The 20155-nt window shown below is 39.1% G+C and overlaps 1 protein-coding gene across 8 annotated transcripts in view; it reads right to left on the reverse strand.

Annotated features, from left to right (window-relative positions):
- The window catches only part of GIT2 (GIT ArfGAP 2), a 34004-nt gene extending 13937 nt beyond the window's left edge, over positions 1-20067 (reverse strand). The window contains exons 1-15 of one of the 8 annotated variants that reach the window (XM_056326588.1): positions 19877-20067; positions 15619-15752; positions 14990-15102; positions 14168-14273; positions 13754-13840; positions 13489-13619; positions 12272-12366; positions 11414-11459; positions 9846-9897; positions 7673-7745; positions 7265-7362; positions 6832-6943; positions 5656-5798; positions 4760-4840; positions 1322-1570 (exon numbers count right to left, since the gene is read on the reverse strand). In XM_056326588.1, coding sequence (XP_056182563.1) covers positions 1322-1570; positions 4760-4840; positions 5656-5798; positions 6832-6943; positions 7265-7362; positions 7673-7745; positions 9846-9897; positions 11414-11459; positions 12272-12366; positions 13489-13619; positions 13754-13840; positions 14168-14273; positions 14990-15102; positions 15619-15752; positions 19877-19928 — 1572 coding nt within the window. In that variant the 5' untranslated portion in view covers positions 19929-20067. Of the gene's footprint in view, positions 1-1321; positions 1571-4690; positions 4841-5655; positions 5799-6831; positions 6944-7264; positions 7363-7672; positions 7746-9845; positions 9898-11413; positions 11460-12271; positions 12367-13488; positions 13620-13753; positions 13841-14167; positions 14274-14989; positions 15103-15618; positions 15753-19876 lie in introns of all 8 variants that reach the window. The other 7 variants (XM_056326587.1, XM_056326586.1, XM_056326589.1 and 4 more) reach the window with 7 other exon arrangements.
- Between the last annotated feature and the right edge of the window lie 88 nt (positions 20068-20155).

Here is a 20155-nt window from a genome sequence, read left to right on the forward strand (position 1 = left end):
AAGGAACATTCTTAAACCCATGGAGATGACATAAAGCAAGAATGATTTTGAGAATCTGGCTAAGCCTGAGTGGACTTAATTCTTTCAACAATACAATTGACTTCACATTAATTCTAACAGTGACATTCCAGAGGTGCTAAATTCTACAGAGAATAAAATACATTCACCACAATACCAAATTAACTCCACATAACAAATCAATGCTTCAGAACTGCTACTTCTATCCAAATTTCAAACCAAATAACCAAAGGACCCATAGAAAGCACTGTCATATTTTTCAAATGTTGCCATATACAAAAGAATTCTGACATTTCTTGCTGCCAGAATTGCCTTTATATCAACATACCAATATAATTTAAAGCAATCCAGATTTCATAGTTAAAAGTTGTTATTAATTTAATTGAAGGCAGAGAAAAATGCAGCATACAAATTTCTGCACTGATTCCCTGGGGCACTCAACTGTCATCTTTGGAATGTGCATGGAATATCTGCCCTGCCTCATGCCAGGCAAAAAAAATACATTAACTTCCAAATGTGTTTTAAAGGGCTTAACTGTTTATCCAGAAGGAAATACAAGATAGTGCTACCAACAGGGAAACATATTGAAACAAATCCACAAACGTTAAATACGTGCCTAAAAACCACTGTCCCATATTCCTGCCTAGAGGGCAATCTAACAAGATGCAACAAAACATTAACTTTAATAAGCACTAGTGTGTGTTGGGCTGCTTAACTGAAGTGTGAACACGTCAGTGCAAAATCCTTGCAGCTAATACAGAAATCCCTCTCCGCTATTAGTGTATCCTTCAGGAAAACGCTAAACCAGAATTTGTTCAACTAACCGATCTGAACCATCTTCAGCCCCCAGTTTCAAATGAAAACACTGGTGGCCTAGTGAAAATTTAGCTTTGATTTTATTTTATTTTGGAAAGGTGGTTCTGAAGTTCCACAAATTGGCACATACCTGTATGTCTCAAGAAAGAAATCCATGAGCTTTACCTACCTTCTTAGAATACTAAATTTTTTCCCCCGCTCCTGGTTTTCAAACAGCCACACATTGATGTTTGGCATATATATATTTTGGTTAAAAGGAAACGCTGAGCAGAAGCCAAAAGCTCCAGTTTACATATCCCAGAATTGTTACAGCTTTTACTTTTCAAAACATCAAGCTCCTGCAGACATGTTAATACAGCAAACATTAACAGTTCTTACAGTTCAAATTCACTCTGAAGTTGAGCAGCTCTGGTAAGTGAGCATAGTTGGAATAGACAGAAAAGTTGAACACAAGAAGAAATGCAGAAGCATCAGCAGTTTTACTTACATGTGGAGGGAAAGGCTGCAGTCTCGTTATGCTTTCTTCTGGATATGTGACCTCTCCCATAGGGAGGTAGGGTTTCTGACCTGATCCAGTCTCATACATGGACATGGGTCTGCTACCCCGTGCAGATGGTCGCCGCTTTAAAGAAGAATTGTTGGTAGGGTCTGTGTACTCAGAACCAGTTTGGACCTGATATATATTGGTTGTGGCCTGTCTTCTGAGGTTGGTATTTTCACTCTGTAGCGTTTGAAGCTGAAAGAAATGTTTAGCAGTGGGACTTTGTTTTTCTAATAGCAAGCGTCAAAAGCAAACTGACTATACAATACACGCTTGTCAGCTTTAGTAGTAAATCCAGTTACTAGTAGCTGGGGTTTAATTCCTTTTTCAAAATCTACTTGACTTGCTTAGTATAAGCATAGAAACATCTGTTTTCCAGATCTGGAAATATTTACATGCTCATTTCCAGCACTCTTAGCTGGGATGCAAGCTAAATTAGATCTTAAAATTGACTGTTGCTGTTAAACACACAATCCATTTCTTGCAGCCTGGCAGTACTGTATTACAAACGAATTGTGTAATATAATGGGGGGGAGGATCATCAACAAAACAGTTATTCAAGCAAAGTGATCCATTTCAGCAGTTGATACAAGAACTTAAAAGAGGACTTTAACATAGGGCCCATGAAATCTGAAAATGCCAGAACTACAGCACAGACATCAGAGGCAAAGAAAACTAGAGCTTGCTCTGCAAAGCAATAAGAGAGTTTAGCTTATGAAAATTAAGTATCAGCTACTGCTTTCTAAGAAGCCAATGAGAAATATTTTTAAAGCTTTTTATTATTATGTATTTGATGGATAGTAAAAATGCAACAATTTTTTTTTTGTGGAGTTAGTTTGCTATATTAACACATCACAAAGAAAAGATGTAAAAAAAGTCAGTATCAGCAATTCTCTAACAATAATTGAGTATAGTATTTCAAACAGCTGATGGCCTTTTAAACAGGAAATTGTGTATTACTACTTGCATTTGCTTTGCATCATATGAACCTTCAAGAACATTATCAAGAAATCCTATTTTGCCTACAGCACTTCCCAGAACTCTGAATCAAATATGCAGTCTTCTATCAAGACTTCTGTCAAGATAGTTTATGCTTTTTCTCTCCACCTTCTGTGTGCTCTGTAGTAAGATGCATCAAATTTTATATCTGAGGATCAGCCAGGAGCCAAAGTACCCCTTTAAAGTCTGATATTAGAGGCAATTAATAGGTCAACTTTATAGTCATGTTCTTCCAAACTTCTTCCGCGTTTTATAAGCGTGCTTTTGGAGCAGTTTTAGCCAACAGCTAATACAAACTCAGACCAAACTCTTACCCACCTACAAGCACCTAAAAAAAACCCACAAAAACTTTTTCCATTAGAATGCCCATTAGAGTACCAGAATGATTTTCATTTTTATTTAGGAAGAATCTAAAAGTGGCATTCATTGAGTATAGCTTTACTATTTCTTTAATTGGTACTTTTGCTTTGTCATCTCCATGCAAAATGTGAGATACACAGTTGGCTAATAAATAAAGTGGATTTTTTTTTCATTTATGACCTTCTAAGCTCTTGCTTAGTGAAGAAAAAAAAAAAAAGAAAAAGACTCTTGAATGACATCTCTTGCATTAGAACTGCAGAAACAGTACAAATATATCTGTGTCTTGCCACAAATAATCCAGCAGAGAATTCCCATATTGCACTGAAGTTCCCAGTAGCTTAGAGATAAGACCCTTCCTCCCATCCTGCCCTCCGCAATGGCGTACAGCTACATCGCTTCTTCACCAAGCCAGAGCCACTAAACATTCAGTTAAAGCCCCACAGCATCATCAGAACCCAAAATCAGCGCAACACCCCCAAGGTGAGAGTGCCCTGGCTATGCCATCTTTCAAAACAAGTTCAACTTGCATAGCAATGATCTCTCTTCTGCTGTAAATCACCACGTGAATATACTAAATTCTCATTAATTCTTAGGCCCTGAAGATATTTTTTTAACCCTAGATAGACTATATCTGTTTAAAGAAACTCAATGTAAGTGAAAAGTTAATTCAATTGATGCAGAGAAATGCTTAACCAGTACAAGCTGTCAAAAGACCAAGGAAACATCTCTTAGGTTCCCCTCTGTATTCATCACTCCAATAGATCTGAAAGGCTGCACACAACTGTAAGAGAAGGATGGCACTGAACAGACAAGACGATCTGAATCTGCTGAATTAGCTTGGCCTCACATGCCAAGAGCTCAGCAGTTCCCACCACTCTCCAAAGCATCAGCCTCTTTACCCTAAAACAAGGGGGAAACAAGCCCTCAACACAGGCTTACCTCTGCAGGAGCACTGCTTGAACAACTTTCTCTACAGGGATAGAGCTTTCTGCAGCACATACTGCAAGTCTTCCAGTATTGTAATTACTTGGAAAATAGGATTTTTAACACTAGGTAAAAGAATTACTTTAAGGAAGCAGCCAGCCCTTTCTAGGCTAGTGTGGCAGACAGGATAGTGAACTCAAATATAAATTCTCCTTTACCCCACAAAAATTTGTATTTACCAGGACACTGGCAAAGCATGCAACAAATTGTTGATTTGTTTATGTACGGATTAGAGAGTCTGGCTTCCAGACTGGGTTTTGAAGCTTTAAATTCAGGATTTTAGCAAAAACATTCAGTTTTCTGTACAACTATACATAGTAAATCACATTGTAAATGAGATACCTCCTCCTCCTCTAGCCAAAACCCACACTGAAGGCTTAAAGCCATAATTGAGTTTACCACACTATCCTTTACATGCTATTTCCCATGGATTCAAACACCAGCAAACAAATAAATCTTGGCCTCCTGGTAGACAGGTATTCTGTATTGTATTGCCAGATTTCAGATTATTTTCTACTGCCAAACTGGATTGGGATTTTAACTTCCCTTCATTCCAGCTAGGCTTATTAATGGTAAAGAACCCAACGTAACTACTGGAAGAGCTGGAAGTACATTATATAGATATCTGCACACACGTAAGATGTGTGCTAGCTCTTACTTCCTCATTGTTGAAAACTACTTATCTTGAAGCAAGACAGCAAAAACATACAAGACTTGCAACAACTGTCTTGTCACTTGGAAAACATGTCCAAGTGCACTAAGCAGATCATCAGCATCGCCACAAAACTTTCAAAGCATGTGCTGCACATACACATTTATAGTCTCACATCCGATTCCAAAGCAGCTCCATTTTCAAACTATTTTTCTCACTATCTTAATATTGGGTTATTGCATCTTCAGTTTCAGCAGTTTTATTCTGATCAACTTAAAACACATCAAGAGATGAAGGAGTTACACTATTGTGCCTGTTACCTTCTTCTGCATGATTCTCAGCTCATCACTCAAGTTGATGTTTACTTTCATTAACTGCTGAATCTTTACCTCAGAAGCCACCAATGCATTTTTAACTTGCATATATTCTTGAGCTGTCACTGGTCCGTCTGACAAGTCTGAATCCAGGCTCTATAAACAGTAAGAGAAAAATAGGCTCTATAAACAGTAAGAGAAAAATATTTACAACACCATTGAGAAACAAATGATTGAAAGAAAAAAAGACAATGAGATTTCAGTGGCTTTTCATGTACTTAATTTTAAAGGAATCAGTGTGAATTAGTAAGATCTATTCATTAAAATAATTTTTGTCCAAGATAAAAGAAATCTGATGTCAATCAACTCTCAACTCCTCTACGTACAAAAACATTTGCGTCTATTTCAGTGACACAATACTGTTTCATAAGGTTTTTTTTTAAAAATACACAATCAAGAACTGGAAAGTCATGAAAGACCGACTACTAAATATCCAGTGTGCATATTACCAGGGAAGATTAAACCAGAACTACCAGGTTTACTGCCCCATTTTCACAGTGCTGCATTATTTTCAGGAATGGTTTAAAACACTCAGCCACTATTGGTCTGCTGTAAATATTTCTTCTGTAGGAAGCAGCAAACATTTGTGAAATAGCACGGAATCATCAAGTGTTCTGGTAGATCCAATTACTTCATCTGTGCAATTAGATCTGTATCTTATCTCCAGACATGCACAGCAGTGCACATTACTTTTCTAGAGGAGCATTTTATTTACAATAAAAACTCCTTAAGTCACAAACTTTGTCAGAAAGTTCATAGACTGAGGCGTGGTTCTGAAATTAATTTGAAAATTAATTAGAATATTCATTTTCTGATTATTTATGCATGTTAAATCCCCTCACAAGGAGGAAAACTGACTTCAGATTACATTTATGAATAAAATCTAGTGTGTATAAATATCTCAAACCTACCTTCTGTCTGTTTGATTTAGGTGCATTTGTTTCCAGATCTGTATCTTCATCTGAAGCAACACTGTCATAATCAGGCTGGTCATTATCCTGACTTTCACTGCTATGCTGATTGCTGATTGATTTAAGAATCAGTTCCACATTTTCTGTAGATCAACACACACCATTTAATAACAGACTAGTAAGTTTGGAAAAGAAATAGGAGCACATATTTTAAAGTAATTGGAAAAAAAACCCAAGAAAATATTTTCATCCGGAGAGACAAGACATGCCATAATAATGTCTTGTTTGACTAGCCTAGTTCACAAAAAATAATTTAGATCCACTTAATAGGTATGAATTATTACTGTCCAAAGCCTCAAAGATTTATGGTTTTGCCTTTTCACTTCTTGTAAGTGTTTAGGCAAGTTAAAATGGTGAGAATCACGCTTTAACAGCTTAGTAAAAATTCATATAAAGGAAAAAAAAACCACAACAAAAAAAGTGCAAAACCAGACAACACTGGATGAAAATGATGTCAACATTCAAATGAAAAATATAGGGAAAAATTAAAAATTAGAAAAGATTCTTTGCATTTTCTCTGCAGAGGGAGAACTAGTGTTCAAATGTTATTTCACACCATCATGGCTACAACTACAGCTCTGTCTGGCTGTTGACCTAAGTATTTGTATTCTTTGATACCCATCATGTTCAAGAAATACAGAAAGTAAACATTTTTAGGTGAACTGGCAATAAGCTCAAGAGCTTCTAAATTACAGCAAAGCCCTGCACATACACAGCAGGCAGGAATGTCAGCATCTAAAACACTGACACTATCTTAGCTGCCAATTAAAACAAGTATCACTCTAAAACTGCACCGGAGTATTCTGGAAAATTTCACCAAGTTATCATAAAAATCCCAATCATCACAAAAAGACATTCCTGAACTGCACATATCCCACTTGATTTAGTTCTATTACAAATACTAACATTAACAGACAAATCTTCTGTATTTGGGCACTGTTTTGGGAGCCTAATGCATGTTGTCGATAGCCTGCTGTCCACATGATTTAGTTCTTATCATTTATAAAAACAGTACACATCTATTTCTTCATTTATATAGTACTTTTGAATAAGGCTGTGGTATCAAACTACTGAAGAATTACATACAGAAGAGCTGACAACCAAAAGCATACTCACCTTTTGAACCAGTGAGAGGATTCCCCTGTTGTCTTCGTTTGGCATCACTTAAAATATCTATAACCAGCGTAGCAAATTCATGGGCATTAAATCGAGCCAGTTTTTGTCTTCCCTAAATTACAGAATAATGCAAGGGGGGGGGGGCGGGGGGGGGGGGAAGTACATTGTGTATTAGATGAACAGCAGAGTTCCCAGGTAAAACCAAAACTATAGCACCTACAGTGAGCTCCTTGTTCAGTTATATTTATTGCAAAAATTGTGATTTACATTATCCAGCTGCACATTCCAGGGCTGGGGAAATATGAAACTATTTTAACCTCTTTACAAGCAGATGAACTCTTCTACAGTAACGAAGTACATTAACGGAATTATTACTTAGAATACTTGGCCTATTAAATAAAAATTGTTTTACAGTAGTAAGAAGATTGCATACCTGATTCCTGGTTGAGGAATATTCAGGATTTACGGGAAGAAAAGGGACCACTGTAGTCTCTGTCACAAGCGTACTATGATTCTGAGTAGCAAGCCAAACTGCTCAAGAAAAAAAAAAAGAGGAAATAACCTTCCTGTACTATTTGACAGTGTTTCTCATCAAAGAATAAAAGACCACTATTTCAAACACAAACAATCAATTCAAAGGAAGGCTTTTTTCCCCTGAGGGTTCTCTACTTTGTAAAACACACAAGATTTTTTCAATTAACATCACCTTCAGACAATGCAAGACAAAGAAACTACCGTTATGGGTAATTACTTTAAATGGAACATATGCCTGCACTAGCGTCTTGCATGTAATGTAACAATTCAAATTTATTTTATACACATTCCAGAAAGCCTCATTTACCTGCATCTGTTTCCCTTCTGTCAACTTCATCATACACATCCATGGCAAGTTCTTCAAATAAGTGGTTGCTTAGCTAAGGGTAGAAGAGAAAAATCACAGCTTGAAAATAAATGAAACCTAGAAAACATCTATAACATAGAATATATAAGAGCACAACTCGGCTCTTGCTTGGGTGCTTTTCAGCCTATATAATTGCTTGTTTCTCAGCCTACATAGTAAAGTAGTTGATTAAACAGACATATATGACCACCCAATTGCTAGATACAGAGACAACAATACTGTTACACACTTTTCCTTCACTGGTTAATCGATTATTTTTTTCTCTTTCATCTGATCACAAAAAGACCTTGTGTATTTGCAGTGAAGCAGACCTACTGTGGGAATTAGGTGTTCAAGTGCCACTGTAGATGTGGGCTGAACTGAACAATGAAGACACAAAACACTTGAGTGTTTCAAACTCTGTTCCTACACCTGGATGCTTCAAGAGAGATATTTGTGTTATGAAGTGAACTGCTGGAAGACCAGACATGAAATTAAGGTATCACAGACCTTTGTGGATGCTTCACTTACTGACATACAGTGCATTAACATCAGCAACGGGTACTAGACTTGATAGCTGACGGGATAAGAAAGCCTGAATAGATGGCGGATCTTCCTTATCTGGGGCAAGCTGTATTAAAAAGGGTGAAAAACCTAACGCTTTTTCTAGGCTTTAACTTTATTTACAGGAAAACCAGTCTCACTCTTTCCAGAGTTTGAGTCCTAAATTCTTAACCAAAGAGCAACTGCCATCATTCTTGAACCCAGATAAACCCAGTATGTTTACTTGTGTGCTGGGTCTGGTTGGGATGAAATTAACTTTCTTCACAGTATCATGTGAAGTATGATCTACATGTGATGTAGATCATATCTACACAAGTATCACATGATGCTTGCTGTGTTTTGGATTTGTGCCTAAACCAGTGTTGATAACACTACCTTGTTTCAACTACCATTTAACAGTGCTTGCATGACATCACGGCATTCTGGTTTTTTCCCCTGACTCTGTCCACCCCACCACCCTGCAGCAAGTAGGCTCAGGGTGGGCATGAAGCTGGGACGAGACACAGCCAGGCCAGCTGATGTGAATTTACCAAAGGAACATTCCATACCATGGCATGGTATGCTCAGCCATAAAAACGGGTGGAGGAAGTAGCAGCATGGTTTTTGGCTTCCAAGATGGCTGTTCAGAGACTCTGCCTGTGGGAGGTGACCGAGTGATTTTTTTTGCTTCACTTGTTTTTCTTCTCTTTCCTTCACCTATTAAACTGCCTTTATCTCAACCTGTAAGTTTTATTGCTTTTGCTCTTCCCATGGTCTCCCCAACCCTGCTAACAGGACTGTGTCGGTGCTGGGCTGCTCACCAGGGTTAACCCACCACAACTTGCAAAAATACAAATGCAAGAATCTATCTACTTCTAGCTAGCAATGCACTTAAAGTAGCCACTAATGGCATGTCAGCAGCAAAAAGCCAGTTCTGAAATAGGAGTCATATCTGGTTTGTATTGATTACTGTTTGAATACCAGTTCTAAAAATACTGGCTTGCTTAGCTGGAATTATGACCACTAGCATTAGCTTTAGAGAAAAATGGACATGGTTGAAAAGAAGAATATCACCAGCATTGTTCTTCCCCCAGCTGCAAAATTTTTATCCTTTGATACATTTTACTGCAGCTAAAAGCTTTCAGTAGAAGGAAAACATATCCTCACTCTAACTTGTACAATGATTTGGTCACCAGCACTTTAGTAAAAGTAGTGAGCCGGCATTATTGTCAACTAATTAGCAGACAGTAATGCATTATTCTGGCTTTCCAGAAAGTTAAAGGCAAATAGTAACATTTAACATACAGATTTATATAAAATACATGAGAGCAAGACAAACAACCTTAAAAGGTTCTGAACTGGGGAGACAGAGCTAGAAATACTACGCCAAACAAGACCAACAAGTATTTATTCTCCGTCATGGATATGTCATCACCTCTGCTCCTCCACTTCTGACTACTTTCATGTTTTTCTCCAGACTTTCAATTTGCTACAGAGTTGACATTTATTTATGTAGGAATTAATAACAGCTGAAGCCAGCTTGAAAGATGAAGTGCAGAGTTTGCCACGTCTAGACAAAAGTTTTACTTACAGACTGAAGTTTCTTCTTAGCTGCTTTTGCAAGTTCTGATAAATCTAGACTGCTATGAAAAAAGAAAGTGATCATTACATCTACAGCATTTAATAGCCTGCTTAAACACAAATTCTGTTTTGATAATTCAACGATTAAAATGTCACTTTTACTTGAAACGCCTTAATATTTCAGTATTTTTAATACAGTTTTTAACACATTGATCTTCCTAATATTGCTAATATAACAACTAGCACATTCTTAGGCTTTTCTGAACAACAATCTTAAACATAAAACCAAAAGAATCCCCCAAATCCTTTGGAATATGAATACCCAACATTTGCATAGCTCTAGAAGCAGTCAAGCTGTAGCGCAACAAAATGTTTTCTGTAAGGCATCTGAAAAGTATGATCATTCTGACCAAAACTCACATCCACATAAAACACACAAGATTTGTTCCACTGGACTGTGCAGGAGGGAGGTGACCAACAGGCTGGCAAAGAGCTACAACAATAGGGCCGCGCTAAAAATCCTGTACTGATTAGTAAATAATCTCTTCTACTAGTTTCCAGCCTTGAACATGAGGCACAAGATGAAAATTGTGCAGGTCAACAGAATTTATAAGAGCCACAGATCAGGAAGCTGACAAGTTTTCAGTCCGTATTTGTATCACCCAGGGGAAGACCCCCTCTGGCTTACAAGGATGGAAGGGCTCAAATAAAAGTTTCTGTACAATTAACTGATTGTGTACGCAGTCACCTAGACAAGGAAAAAAGAAAAAGACCAGCAGAGGACATTAGGCACGTTGTACCACAGGCTCTGCAATCTCAGCAGCATCTTGGAACAAGTAATTTTCTCTGCCTGTCAACTTCCTTCTCTGCGTAATGAGGCAAGTGATACTCACTCTGCTCTGCAAAATACTTTGCACTGAAAATACACAGTACTTTATCCAATAGCTAAACAAAACATCTAAAAAGTTACAGATGTTAACACTAAGTATTTTACCAACTATCACAGTTTCTACAATTATTACAGTTTTTCATAGAAAATTTGCAAGCAATAAGTTGAACAGTGGTTTACTTACAGCCGTCTTATTTCCAATTGCATAGCAACAGAAGAAAAAGAGGGACTTACGATTAATACTTGAAATGTTTTATACAAATATGATCTCACTGATTGTAACCAAAAGTTAAAAGCACTCAGATGATCAAAAGTATAAATACTTTCAGAGAAAAATGCAGCTTTCTTGCAAATACTATTTTCAAAATGCTGTATCAAGAAACTAACTCAATTGGTCCTTACATTAGTTACAAAATCTCTTTCCCAGAAATTCCTGTGTGTTCCCTTAATATAATTGTATCACCTTCCCCCTCCATTTTAACAAATACAGTAAACTATCATTTTCTGGGTTTGTTTAAATGACAGTGTTCTTTCTATATAGAAAAAGCTTCTAAGATCGATAAAGACACACATTAAGAAGTTAGAATGACAACAAGCTTAAAAGTTGTTTCAGAAAGGAAAGGAAATTTGATTATTAGGGGGTTTTTTGTTTTGATGTTTACATACATGCCATGGAATCAACAACTTACCTATCTGCCATCTGAGGTATAACAAAGTGCTGTCCATTTTTATGCTCTAGAATTGAAAACAAATTGCACTTTAATAGGTTGCTACTGGACTAGTTTTCAGCGTTGTCAGGATATGCAGCTGGTATTCAGTTTTACTAGAAGTCCAGTAATTTACTAATGAGCAACCCAAGAATATATGCAACAGGCAAACACAGAATAATTTATCTTGCATGTAATTACTCAATTTCCAATTACAGAAAGCCAGCAAGTCTTACAAGAAGGCTCCTACCACAATTTCCTGGTGTTATCAAGGATTCCAATTAAGGCTTATCAACTGTATTCAAATTCCATTAAAAAAAATTAAGTTCTAACATAGGTGCCATTATGGCACCTAATGGCTAAAAATTTTTAAAGGTGCTTGTGTTCAAAAGGTACCCACTCAACTGAATACTCCCCTGCTTTTGCATTTCAATGAGAAGAAACTGCTTGGAAGAGTTTCTACAATATCTCCTGCAGACTATTCAGCATTCACAAAATCTGTATTTTCCCTGCAGTTCACTCAACGTTAAACAGTACTCATATGACCTTACATGTAGGCTTCCCCACACTTTCAGGGCTGTATAGAACACACATTTGTGGAAAACCAGAAAGGAACTTATAGGGATACTTAAAATCCTGCAGTTTTATCTGTATTTTAAATGCATTATCACTAAACTTACAACTTATACTTTCTGTAGTTCTTCTTGTATAATCTAGAAAATGCTAGAATATTTGAAATGCATATAAAAAGTGGAGTACCACTGGCACAAACAATATATACCATAGTTTCAACTGTCCTACAATAACACTGAAAGATCTTATAGGTTTTTTTCTACTTACCTGGTTTTCTGCCACAGAGATAGAAAGCTAACCTGTCTGTGAGTTCATACTGAATTTCCACCAGGCGCTCTGCCAGTTCATGGTGCCCACCTTGTCTGGTTTACACACACACAAGTTACATTAGTTATTCATTTTGAGACATACAAAAAATTAAAAAATGGTCAGAGAAACAGATTTAGCACAAGCCATTGTTGAACACTGCGTATCTAACCGTATCAACATGGCACAGACTTACAGCAGGATTTACAACAGTATGTTCCAGCAAGCAAAAAAACTATAGATACAACTTTTATGAACTTCCCAACGTGAGTTAGTGAAAACTCTGAAAACCTTTGCCTACTGCTTTTCTGTAGAAAAAAACCCAAACAGATTACATAGACTATTTTGAATATGTTATTTACAATCTTCTAGACAGTTCCTGAGCTCATGCAGCCAATTCACCCAACTTCACATTTGATTAACAGCATTGAGAAATATAAATATTCTGGCATAGTGTTCTGCAACCACAAACTTATTCAATCTTCAGATTCCATGTATGGCCTCAAATGAAAAGCGATCAGAGCAATGAGAATGTTTTATTTACACAAATGTTCTGCTTAGAGTTGATCAGTAATGTCCAATTTTGCATATAAACACAAGAAATCTTCAATGCTGTGCTGCAAATCTTGCAGTGCCTCATTACTGGCCAAATGATCAGCAGAGACAATCATGCTCCATCTTTCTTGACAGGAACGTTGCCTGCCCTTGGGAAGCCTATAGTCTTCCTAAAAGTAGGCTTTCCTGAGGGTGCAGTTCCGCAACTGGATGCACCTAACAGTTCGCTGCCACTAAAAAACATCTGCTTCCGCTCCCTGCTCCCTGACCCATCTGTGCAGTCCCAGCCCTTTCCTACAGCAATTCCCTAGTTAATCCACACTCCTGGAGTCTACTCGGCTTGCTGAACTTGCAGAAAATCTTCTCAGATTACTTTGCTGTGAGCTGCTAGATTGGCTCAGCCTATTTCACTGGGTTGTCTCGAGCATCCAGGAGAATACAGGCCATGAAATGATGAAAATGCTTATTTCTATTCTTCACACATTCACTCTTTCTAGAGAAAGTACTTGTTAGTATTTAATAGTCAAATAATTTTCAGGACAGAAATATCTAAGGAGGTTCATCATGTGATTTATGAACACTGGTTAACATACATGAGTATCACATATGTCAGAGCCTTTTACCTTGCATAGTCAACTGGAGTTTTTCCATTGGAATCTTGAGTGCCAGGATCAGCACCATAAACCGCTAATAATTCTGCTTGTAAAGTCTGTCCTGCCTTAGCAGCAACATGGAGAGGGGTGTTTCCTTTCTCCTACAAGTTATTATGAAAAATATCTACTTAATCAACAGGTCTAAGTAAAAGATTGAAATATAACACGTACCAGCTGAAATCAGTGTGTTACAAACTGTGAATGTATATCAAAATAATGAAAAAAGTGTTCATACAGGATGAAAGAAGTTGGCTTGAGCTCCTAAGGAGAGTAATCGCAAACATGTCTCCAGATTCCCGGTCCTTACACTGGAATGGAGTTGCTGAAAAAGAAGCAGGATTGTGCTTAATTAATACAGCAGCAATAACTGTGATTCAGCATTTGTTTTTTCAGCTATGCAAGAATTCTTGTTACAGCTCTTCTTCTCCAAGCTCACCTAAATTGATGCCTCTCAACCATCTACCTCTTCAGTATCCATATGTATTACCAAAAAAAAAAGTGGAAGCCAAGCTGTATTTGTTTACATACTAGTGCTGAAGAACAGCAAGTTATCTCAAGTCAAAAGCAACTAATTCAATTCAGTCAGATTTCACTGTTCCATTACACACAAGTTGTAGCTTCTGCAGACTGCCAGAAAAAGCATACTAACCTTACTAAGATCTTTGGCAGTAACACTGTCATCTTCACGGCATGGCAAGCGATGAACAAATGCTAACATTTGATATTTCGCTCTAATGAATTCTGCTTTATTGGGACTGTAAAGAGAAATCCAAGCAACAGAAGGGAAAGAAAATAAGCATTAGTGCTTTCACAACAATACAGATGCTCTAGAAAAAGGAAAATTCACCAGTGAAGATTCTATTACATCTTTGCATGCTGCAAGTAGCAATGTTAAACACAGAAAAATATTTTCACTAATAAAACAACCCAGTGCCAATGGTCTAACTATACAGAGCACACTTTTGTTACAAACATCAAAATATCTGCAGACTCTAGGATGTAGAGTCTATTTCTTAGAGGTAAACACTGAATTTAAAATTATGCCAACTTAAGCTATGCTTACTATATGCAGTTATTTACATTTTAAAATGAAGCACCATATTCAGTGACAGAAATCTTCTCTCAGTTTTTGTTCAATTCATCAACAAACTCAAACTCATTAGCAGCCAGCAGTTAACTGAAACACATCGCATGAGAATTAAGTCTTTTGATTCAAGTACAAGTATTCAAAGCTAGAGGTCAGGTATCAATAGTTCAGAGAATTCAAGGAATGTATTTCCATTTTTACAATATATTTTTTAAATTAATCATTGGAAATAAAAAAAAAGAGTGAAAATAATAACTAGCTTACTCTTGTTCTCTGCCAGCAACAAAATATACACAGGCTCCTATGGATACCTTGCTGACTGTCACAGCTGAACAAAATAATCACATTTCTACAAAAATAAAAATTCTGTAATTTTCCACTTACTGCACTTTATCCTGTGGGCTAGCTTTGCGCCTTCCACTCATAACAGAGGCAGGGTCCAGCAATGAATGTTCCCATATGGAGTTAGCACCGTTATTGTACAGGGTTTCAACCATCTGAAATCCAAAAATGTATACAAATAGACAGTAAAGAAATCAAATATATGCAATTATTTTCAAGCAGACAGCAAGCCAACAGATTCATATTCTGTGTGCTAACATCCATAACCTAGTAGGATATCAGAACCAGGCACATGCTTAGGAGGTTATTATGTGGAATGTAATAAGAACCCCCTTAAAATTCTCTACCCTTCCCAACAGCTGCTCTATTGAAGAGAAAGCTTTGCCATATATTGAGAATTTAGGCTGAAGCAGATGCATTGCAGAAGTCTGAAAGAAAAGTTTAAGGTGACCTTCCAAAACAAAGGTATCAAATTAAAAAGGCACAGACAATTCTGATTTTAGTGGTCCAACACAGCAAAAGAAGATAAATAAAAGACTAGCTTAGAAAAAGAAAGCTTAAAAGGACAAGCCCCTCTCCAACAAAAGCTCAGCAATTTAAATTCCATTTAAAATGTTTAAAAAATTAATACATCTAGTTTTAATGAAGGAAGACACAGTTTTACATTTTACCTGCAGCAGTGTTGGAGGCCATGGTGTATGCTTGAGATGTCTCACTTGAGAGATATGACGACCCAGACTTCGATGAACACTACAGCACTCATCACAGATCAGAATCCCCCTGTTTATAGATGCCCAGCAAGGATCTGAAAAATAATATGTTAATTACAACACAGAAGGCAATGTGACTTTGTATTTCAAATACAGAGTCTAGAATGTGGAGCTCTGCCTTCTAACTTTACTTCACTGCTTAGCCATTGTATGAGCTTGTAAATGTTACAAACTTGCTGGGCCTCTGGATGCTGGCGAAATAACAGTCCTTGTATTTACTGGGGACGTGGGAGCCCTAGGACAGCAAGGAGACCTGCCATGGAAACTCTGAAAAAAAAAGCCCTGCTGTTTGCAGATTTTCCTATGAAAATACTTTCCTTTGTAAGCATTAACAGGACACTGAAGTTATAACCTTCTTGAAGTGCTTACTTGTCACTTATTCAGTCTGCAGATCTATATTATTACCATGTTTTTCAATCTCCACATTAAATAATAAAAACACTAGAGTGTCACAGTAAAAAAAAAAAGCAAGATACAGATGTGTCAAGTTAAAGGCTCAGTAAAATCCAAAACTGTCAAGCAAATTAACTTCAACTCTGAACGGATCCAAACTGAAGCCATCTCATAAGCAAACCAGAAAGACAACTGATAGAAGGTGAAGTAGTAAATAATATATAATAGCTATTATGCAGCTTCAAACATCAAAAAGTATAAAATCAAGTAGGAATATTACATCAGGTTGAAACTGCACACATGCACAACGGGACATTAAACGGAGGTGTCTCTGCCGCTCTCAGCCCAGTCTTCAGAAGAAACTCCAGTTTTCTGTCAGTGACACAAGAAACCCAATGTGCCAAGAACCCTGCAGTAATAGGCAACTGAGCAGCAAGACAGATCTTCAGATCAAGCACATCACTGGAGAAAGAAAAAGGAATTCAAGATCCCTTCTATTTTGGAAAATTCTTCTTAATTTCAAATCCAGAGATGAGTTTGAGGCTAAGTAAGTAAGCACAATACAAGCCTGGCACCCGATGAGGGAACTTCAGCATCCTGTCAGAATACATCTAAGCAACTGTGCATCGTAAAAAAAAAAAGTCTTCTCTGACCTATGCAGTAAATTTACTGAATCCCTGAAACATGAGATCTGATCATAGTTGTGGTTTTTAAGGAGAGTTGACATTGTGTGTGTGCTGAAGGCAATGTAGGCAAACCTGTTTGAACCACAGGCCATAAGGGGTGGGAGCATCTTTTCACAGATGATAACTATCACAGCCCAGAGCCAAACTAAAGCATATGTTTCAGAAAAAAAAACACCTAACCTAATTTAAAAAACAAATTAATAACAAGCACACAACCTCCTTATTAAATCATTCCATTATTTTAACAACTTTCCCTTCTAAGAAGGAAAAAGTAACAATGAAATGAGATGCATTCGCGCTAACCAAACAACCCAAGACTGGAGGCAGCCTTCCAGATTAATGAGTCTAGTCCCTTTTCATTACAGACAACCTTATCACACACTCATTCACAAACTAATAGGATTCTTCTGAAAGCCATTATGTTTCTCATTTCAATCACTAGTTACAGGCTGCTTGTGAGCCTCACTCTGTTTTGACTAACAGTCACCATTAGCTTTTTTTCCTTTACATCCATCTCAATACCTAACTCAACTGGCTCCAAACAGCAGCCATTTAGCCATGATAAACTCTGCTGCTGTTTATTTTGTCATTTCATAACAGAAACGGGGCTTTAAAATTCTTCCAAAGAAAAAGCTCAGGCCTTGCTTGTAGTTTCAGCTTGTACATTCTACTTAAACATGGAATCTTTCATCAGTATTTATGTAGAATCTGTCAAAAACCAGCACCATTGGCAATGTAGATGGTGTGATGCAAAAAGAGATGACAATAAAAGAAAACCCAAAGACAACAGACAGATTCAGCAAGGGACCGTAAAGTTCAGCAGAATGGGCCAAGAGAATGCTCTTTGCTCCTGCCAGGCACTGGAGAGGCTATAGAGAGGACCGACAGCAGCTCAGGCCCCAGTTCAGCAGTCTAAATGATATGAAACAGAACTGATTTGACAGTGTGCACGGTGGAGAGTGGACCGATCAAAAAAGCAGTGGGAAGCTAAGCACCACAACCTGTTTTCTGAGTCACGCTGGTTGAACTGAAAGAGGTTTTTCTACTGAAGCTGCACAATTTGTAGCCCCTCAATTCAACTCACACCTAGCTTAGTACCATTGACTGGTTTCCAAGTAACAGATGGGGATGGGAAAGGGAGAAGGAACACAGTGTTAGACAGTCTGATGAAACAGAGAAAGTGCTGCCAGGTTATGGGAAAATTTGTATTTCAGGTTTAAATTTAATTTAATGAAGTGTCTGTGCTGGAACTTAAATAATTTTTAAAAGCAATCCAATTATGCATACACTCAAAACATGCTTAAGCCGATACCAAAATACAACAGGGGAGAAGCTAGAAAGATTGGCCAAATCTGCTTTCAGGAACATGGCAGAGCGATTCAAAACAGGAAGCCTGCGACGAAGACAAGCCTGCACTGTGTGTCTGAAAAGTGAACTCCTGCCTGAGAATAGGAAGTGTACCAGAAAAGTACACGTAAAGTCACCTCACGTAAAAGAAAACTACTCATACTTCTCCACAGAAACAAAGCGTGTCCTGATAAAGTTCAAGGGGTGAGCCCTGATTATTTCAGCAGCCAGGCATTCTGCATTTGCTACACCTGATCGGGGGAAAAGGCTGCAGTTGCCTCAGGTCTCCCGACACAGCTGCTCACGTGGCAGCTCCCAAACACCCCTCTTGACAAATTCTCTAGTTTAAGTAAAAGAAAGATTTAATTTGTTTTATTATTTTGAGAAAGGAATAAATCAGTATTTCTTTATATATATGGATAAGCCAGCAGATTTCCTCACCAGGATCAAGTAAGTAACTAACATTGCTATAATGTCACGACAGGACACATAAAAAGGCCAGTTTACGAGATTACCCTAATAGCGACTCTGATAAGCTTGTTAGGACTATGCAGTGTAACAAATACAAACACAGTAACACAACTTTATCTCAGAGTTGTAACACCAATGATGTTTAAAAGCATAGATACACTGCCTCATACGAGATAGGGACAAGTGCCTACGTAAGATATACAAGCTCTATTGTGAAAACAAAATCCTACAAAGATAAAAGTAACTCCCTCGGATTTAGCTTGGGATATTTATTTTTTTTTTTTTTAAAACAAGAGTCTCATTTTACAAAAGTCGTTACCCCCTCTTCCCACATCATATCTTCCAGCCATTCATATGTTATCTATATCAGTGTTTTAATTCATTTGAGTACATACATAAGTAATTGTATGGGAAGAACCAGCAGAGAACACAACAAAAGCTGTGTAACTCTGAGAAGGAAAAACAAGTATACACGGTTGCTGGGGGGGGCGGCACCGGGGAGTAAACAGGACAGTTTTAAGTATTAGAACAGCTGAACTATAGATGGTCTGGAAAGGAGATGCAACCGGCTTTCTAAAAACAAGATTTGTTTCAATAAGCTCCCAAATTTATCTGCGGTGTAAGACAATGAGCAGGTCAACCCCGACCACTGGCTGCTCCCCAACGCTTCCCCACAGCCTTTCCTTGCCAGGCTGGGACACCCACCGCAGCCCAGGCCGTGGGACAAGCCATGCACAAATCTAAGTTACATACACACACCCGCCCCCGACCCTCAGAGTAAGGGGTGTCTCCAGAGCCAGCTCCGCCTGTCACAGCTCCCCCCGCGGTGGCCACCGGCCCCCCCCCGGGGACACATTTCCCACCTCCCTCCCGCCTTCATGCTCCACGACCGGGCGATTTCTTTAAGGTTCCCTCAGTTTTGAGCGGACAAGTTCCCGATTTACCGACAGCCGGAGCGCGGGGGCCGAGCGGGGCCGGGCCCCCTCAGGGCCGGGGCCCGGCGGTACCGGCCGACCCGCGGAGGAACGGCTCCTCCACAAAGAAGCCGGTCGGGATAAAGCGGCTGGAAGCGCCTCCAAACTCGGCTCCCCGCCAGCAAGGGGCCGCCACAAGGCGGTGACACCCCCGGAACGGCTGCCGGGAGCCCCCCGCCGCCGCCATGGCGGAGCCCCCTCAGCGGGGAAACCCGGGCTGGGGAGAGGGGGATGGGCTCGCCCGGCCGTCGGAGCGCCTTCACCGCGGCCCCGGCCACCGCCGCCTACCCTGGGCGCTGCAGTCGGCGCAGACCTCGCTGCTCCTCAGGCGCTTCGACATGGTGCGCGGCGGCGGGACCGGGCGCTTCCTGCCGCGCCAACGGGTCCCCGCCGCCAGACCCCGCCAGGCGGCCGAGGCGAGGCGGCAGCGCGCAGGCGTACGGCAGCACCGCCCGCCCCGCCGCCGCCGCTATTCACCGAGCGGCCTGCGCCAGCGCCGGGACGCCTTCCGTACGCAAACGGGGAGGGCCCGGCCGCCATCTTCGCTCCTGGCAAAAGGGCTGGCGT

Source organism: Falco biarmicus, chromosome 1 (assembly GCF_023638135.1).
Source record: "Falco biarmicus isolate bFalBia1 chromosome 1, bFalBia1.pri, whole genome shotgun sequence".
Classification (NCBI taxonomy): Eukaryota; Metazoa; Chordata; class Aves; order Falconiformes; family Falconidae; genus Falco; species Falco biarmicus.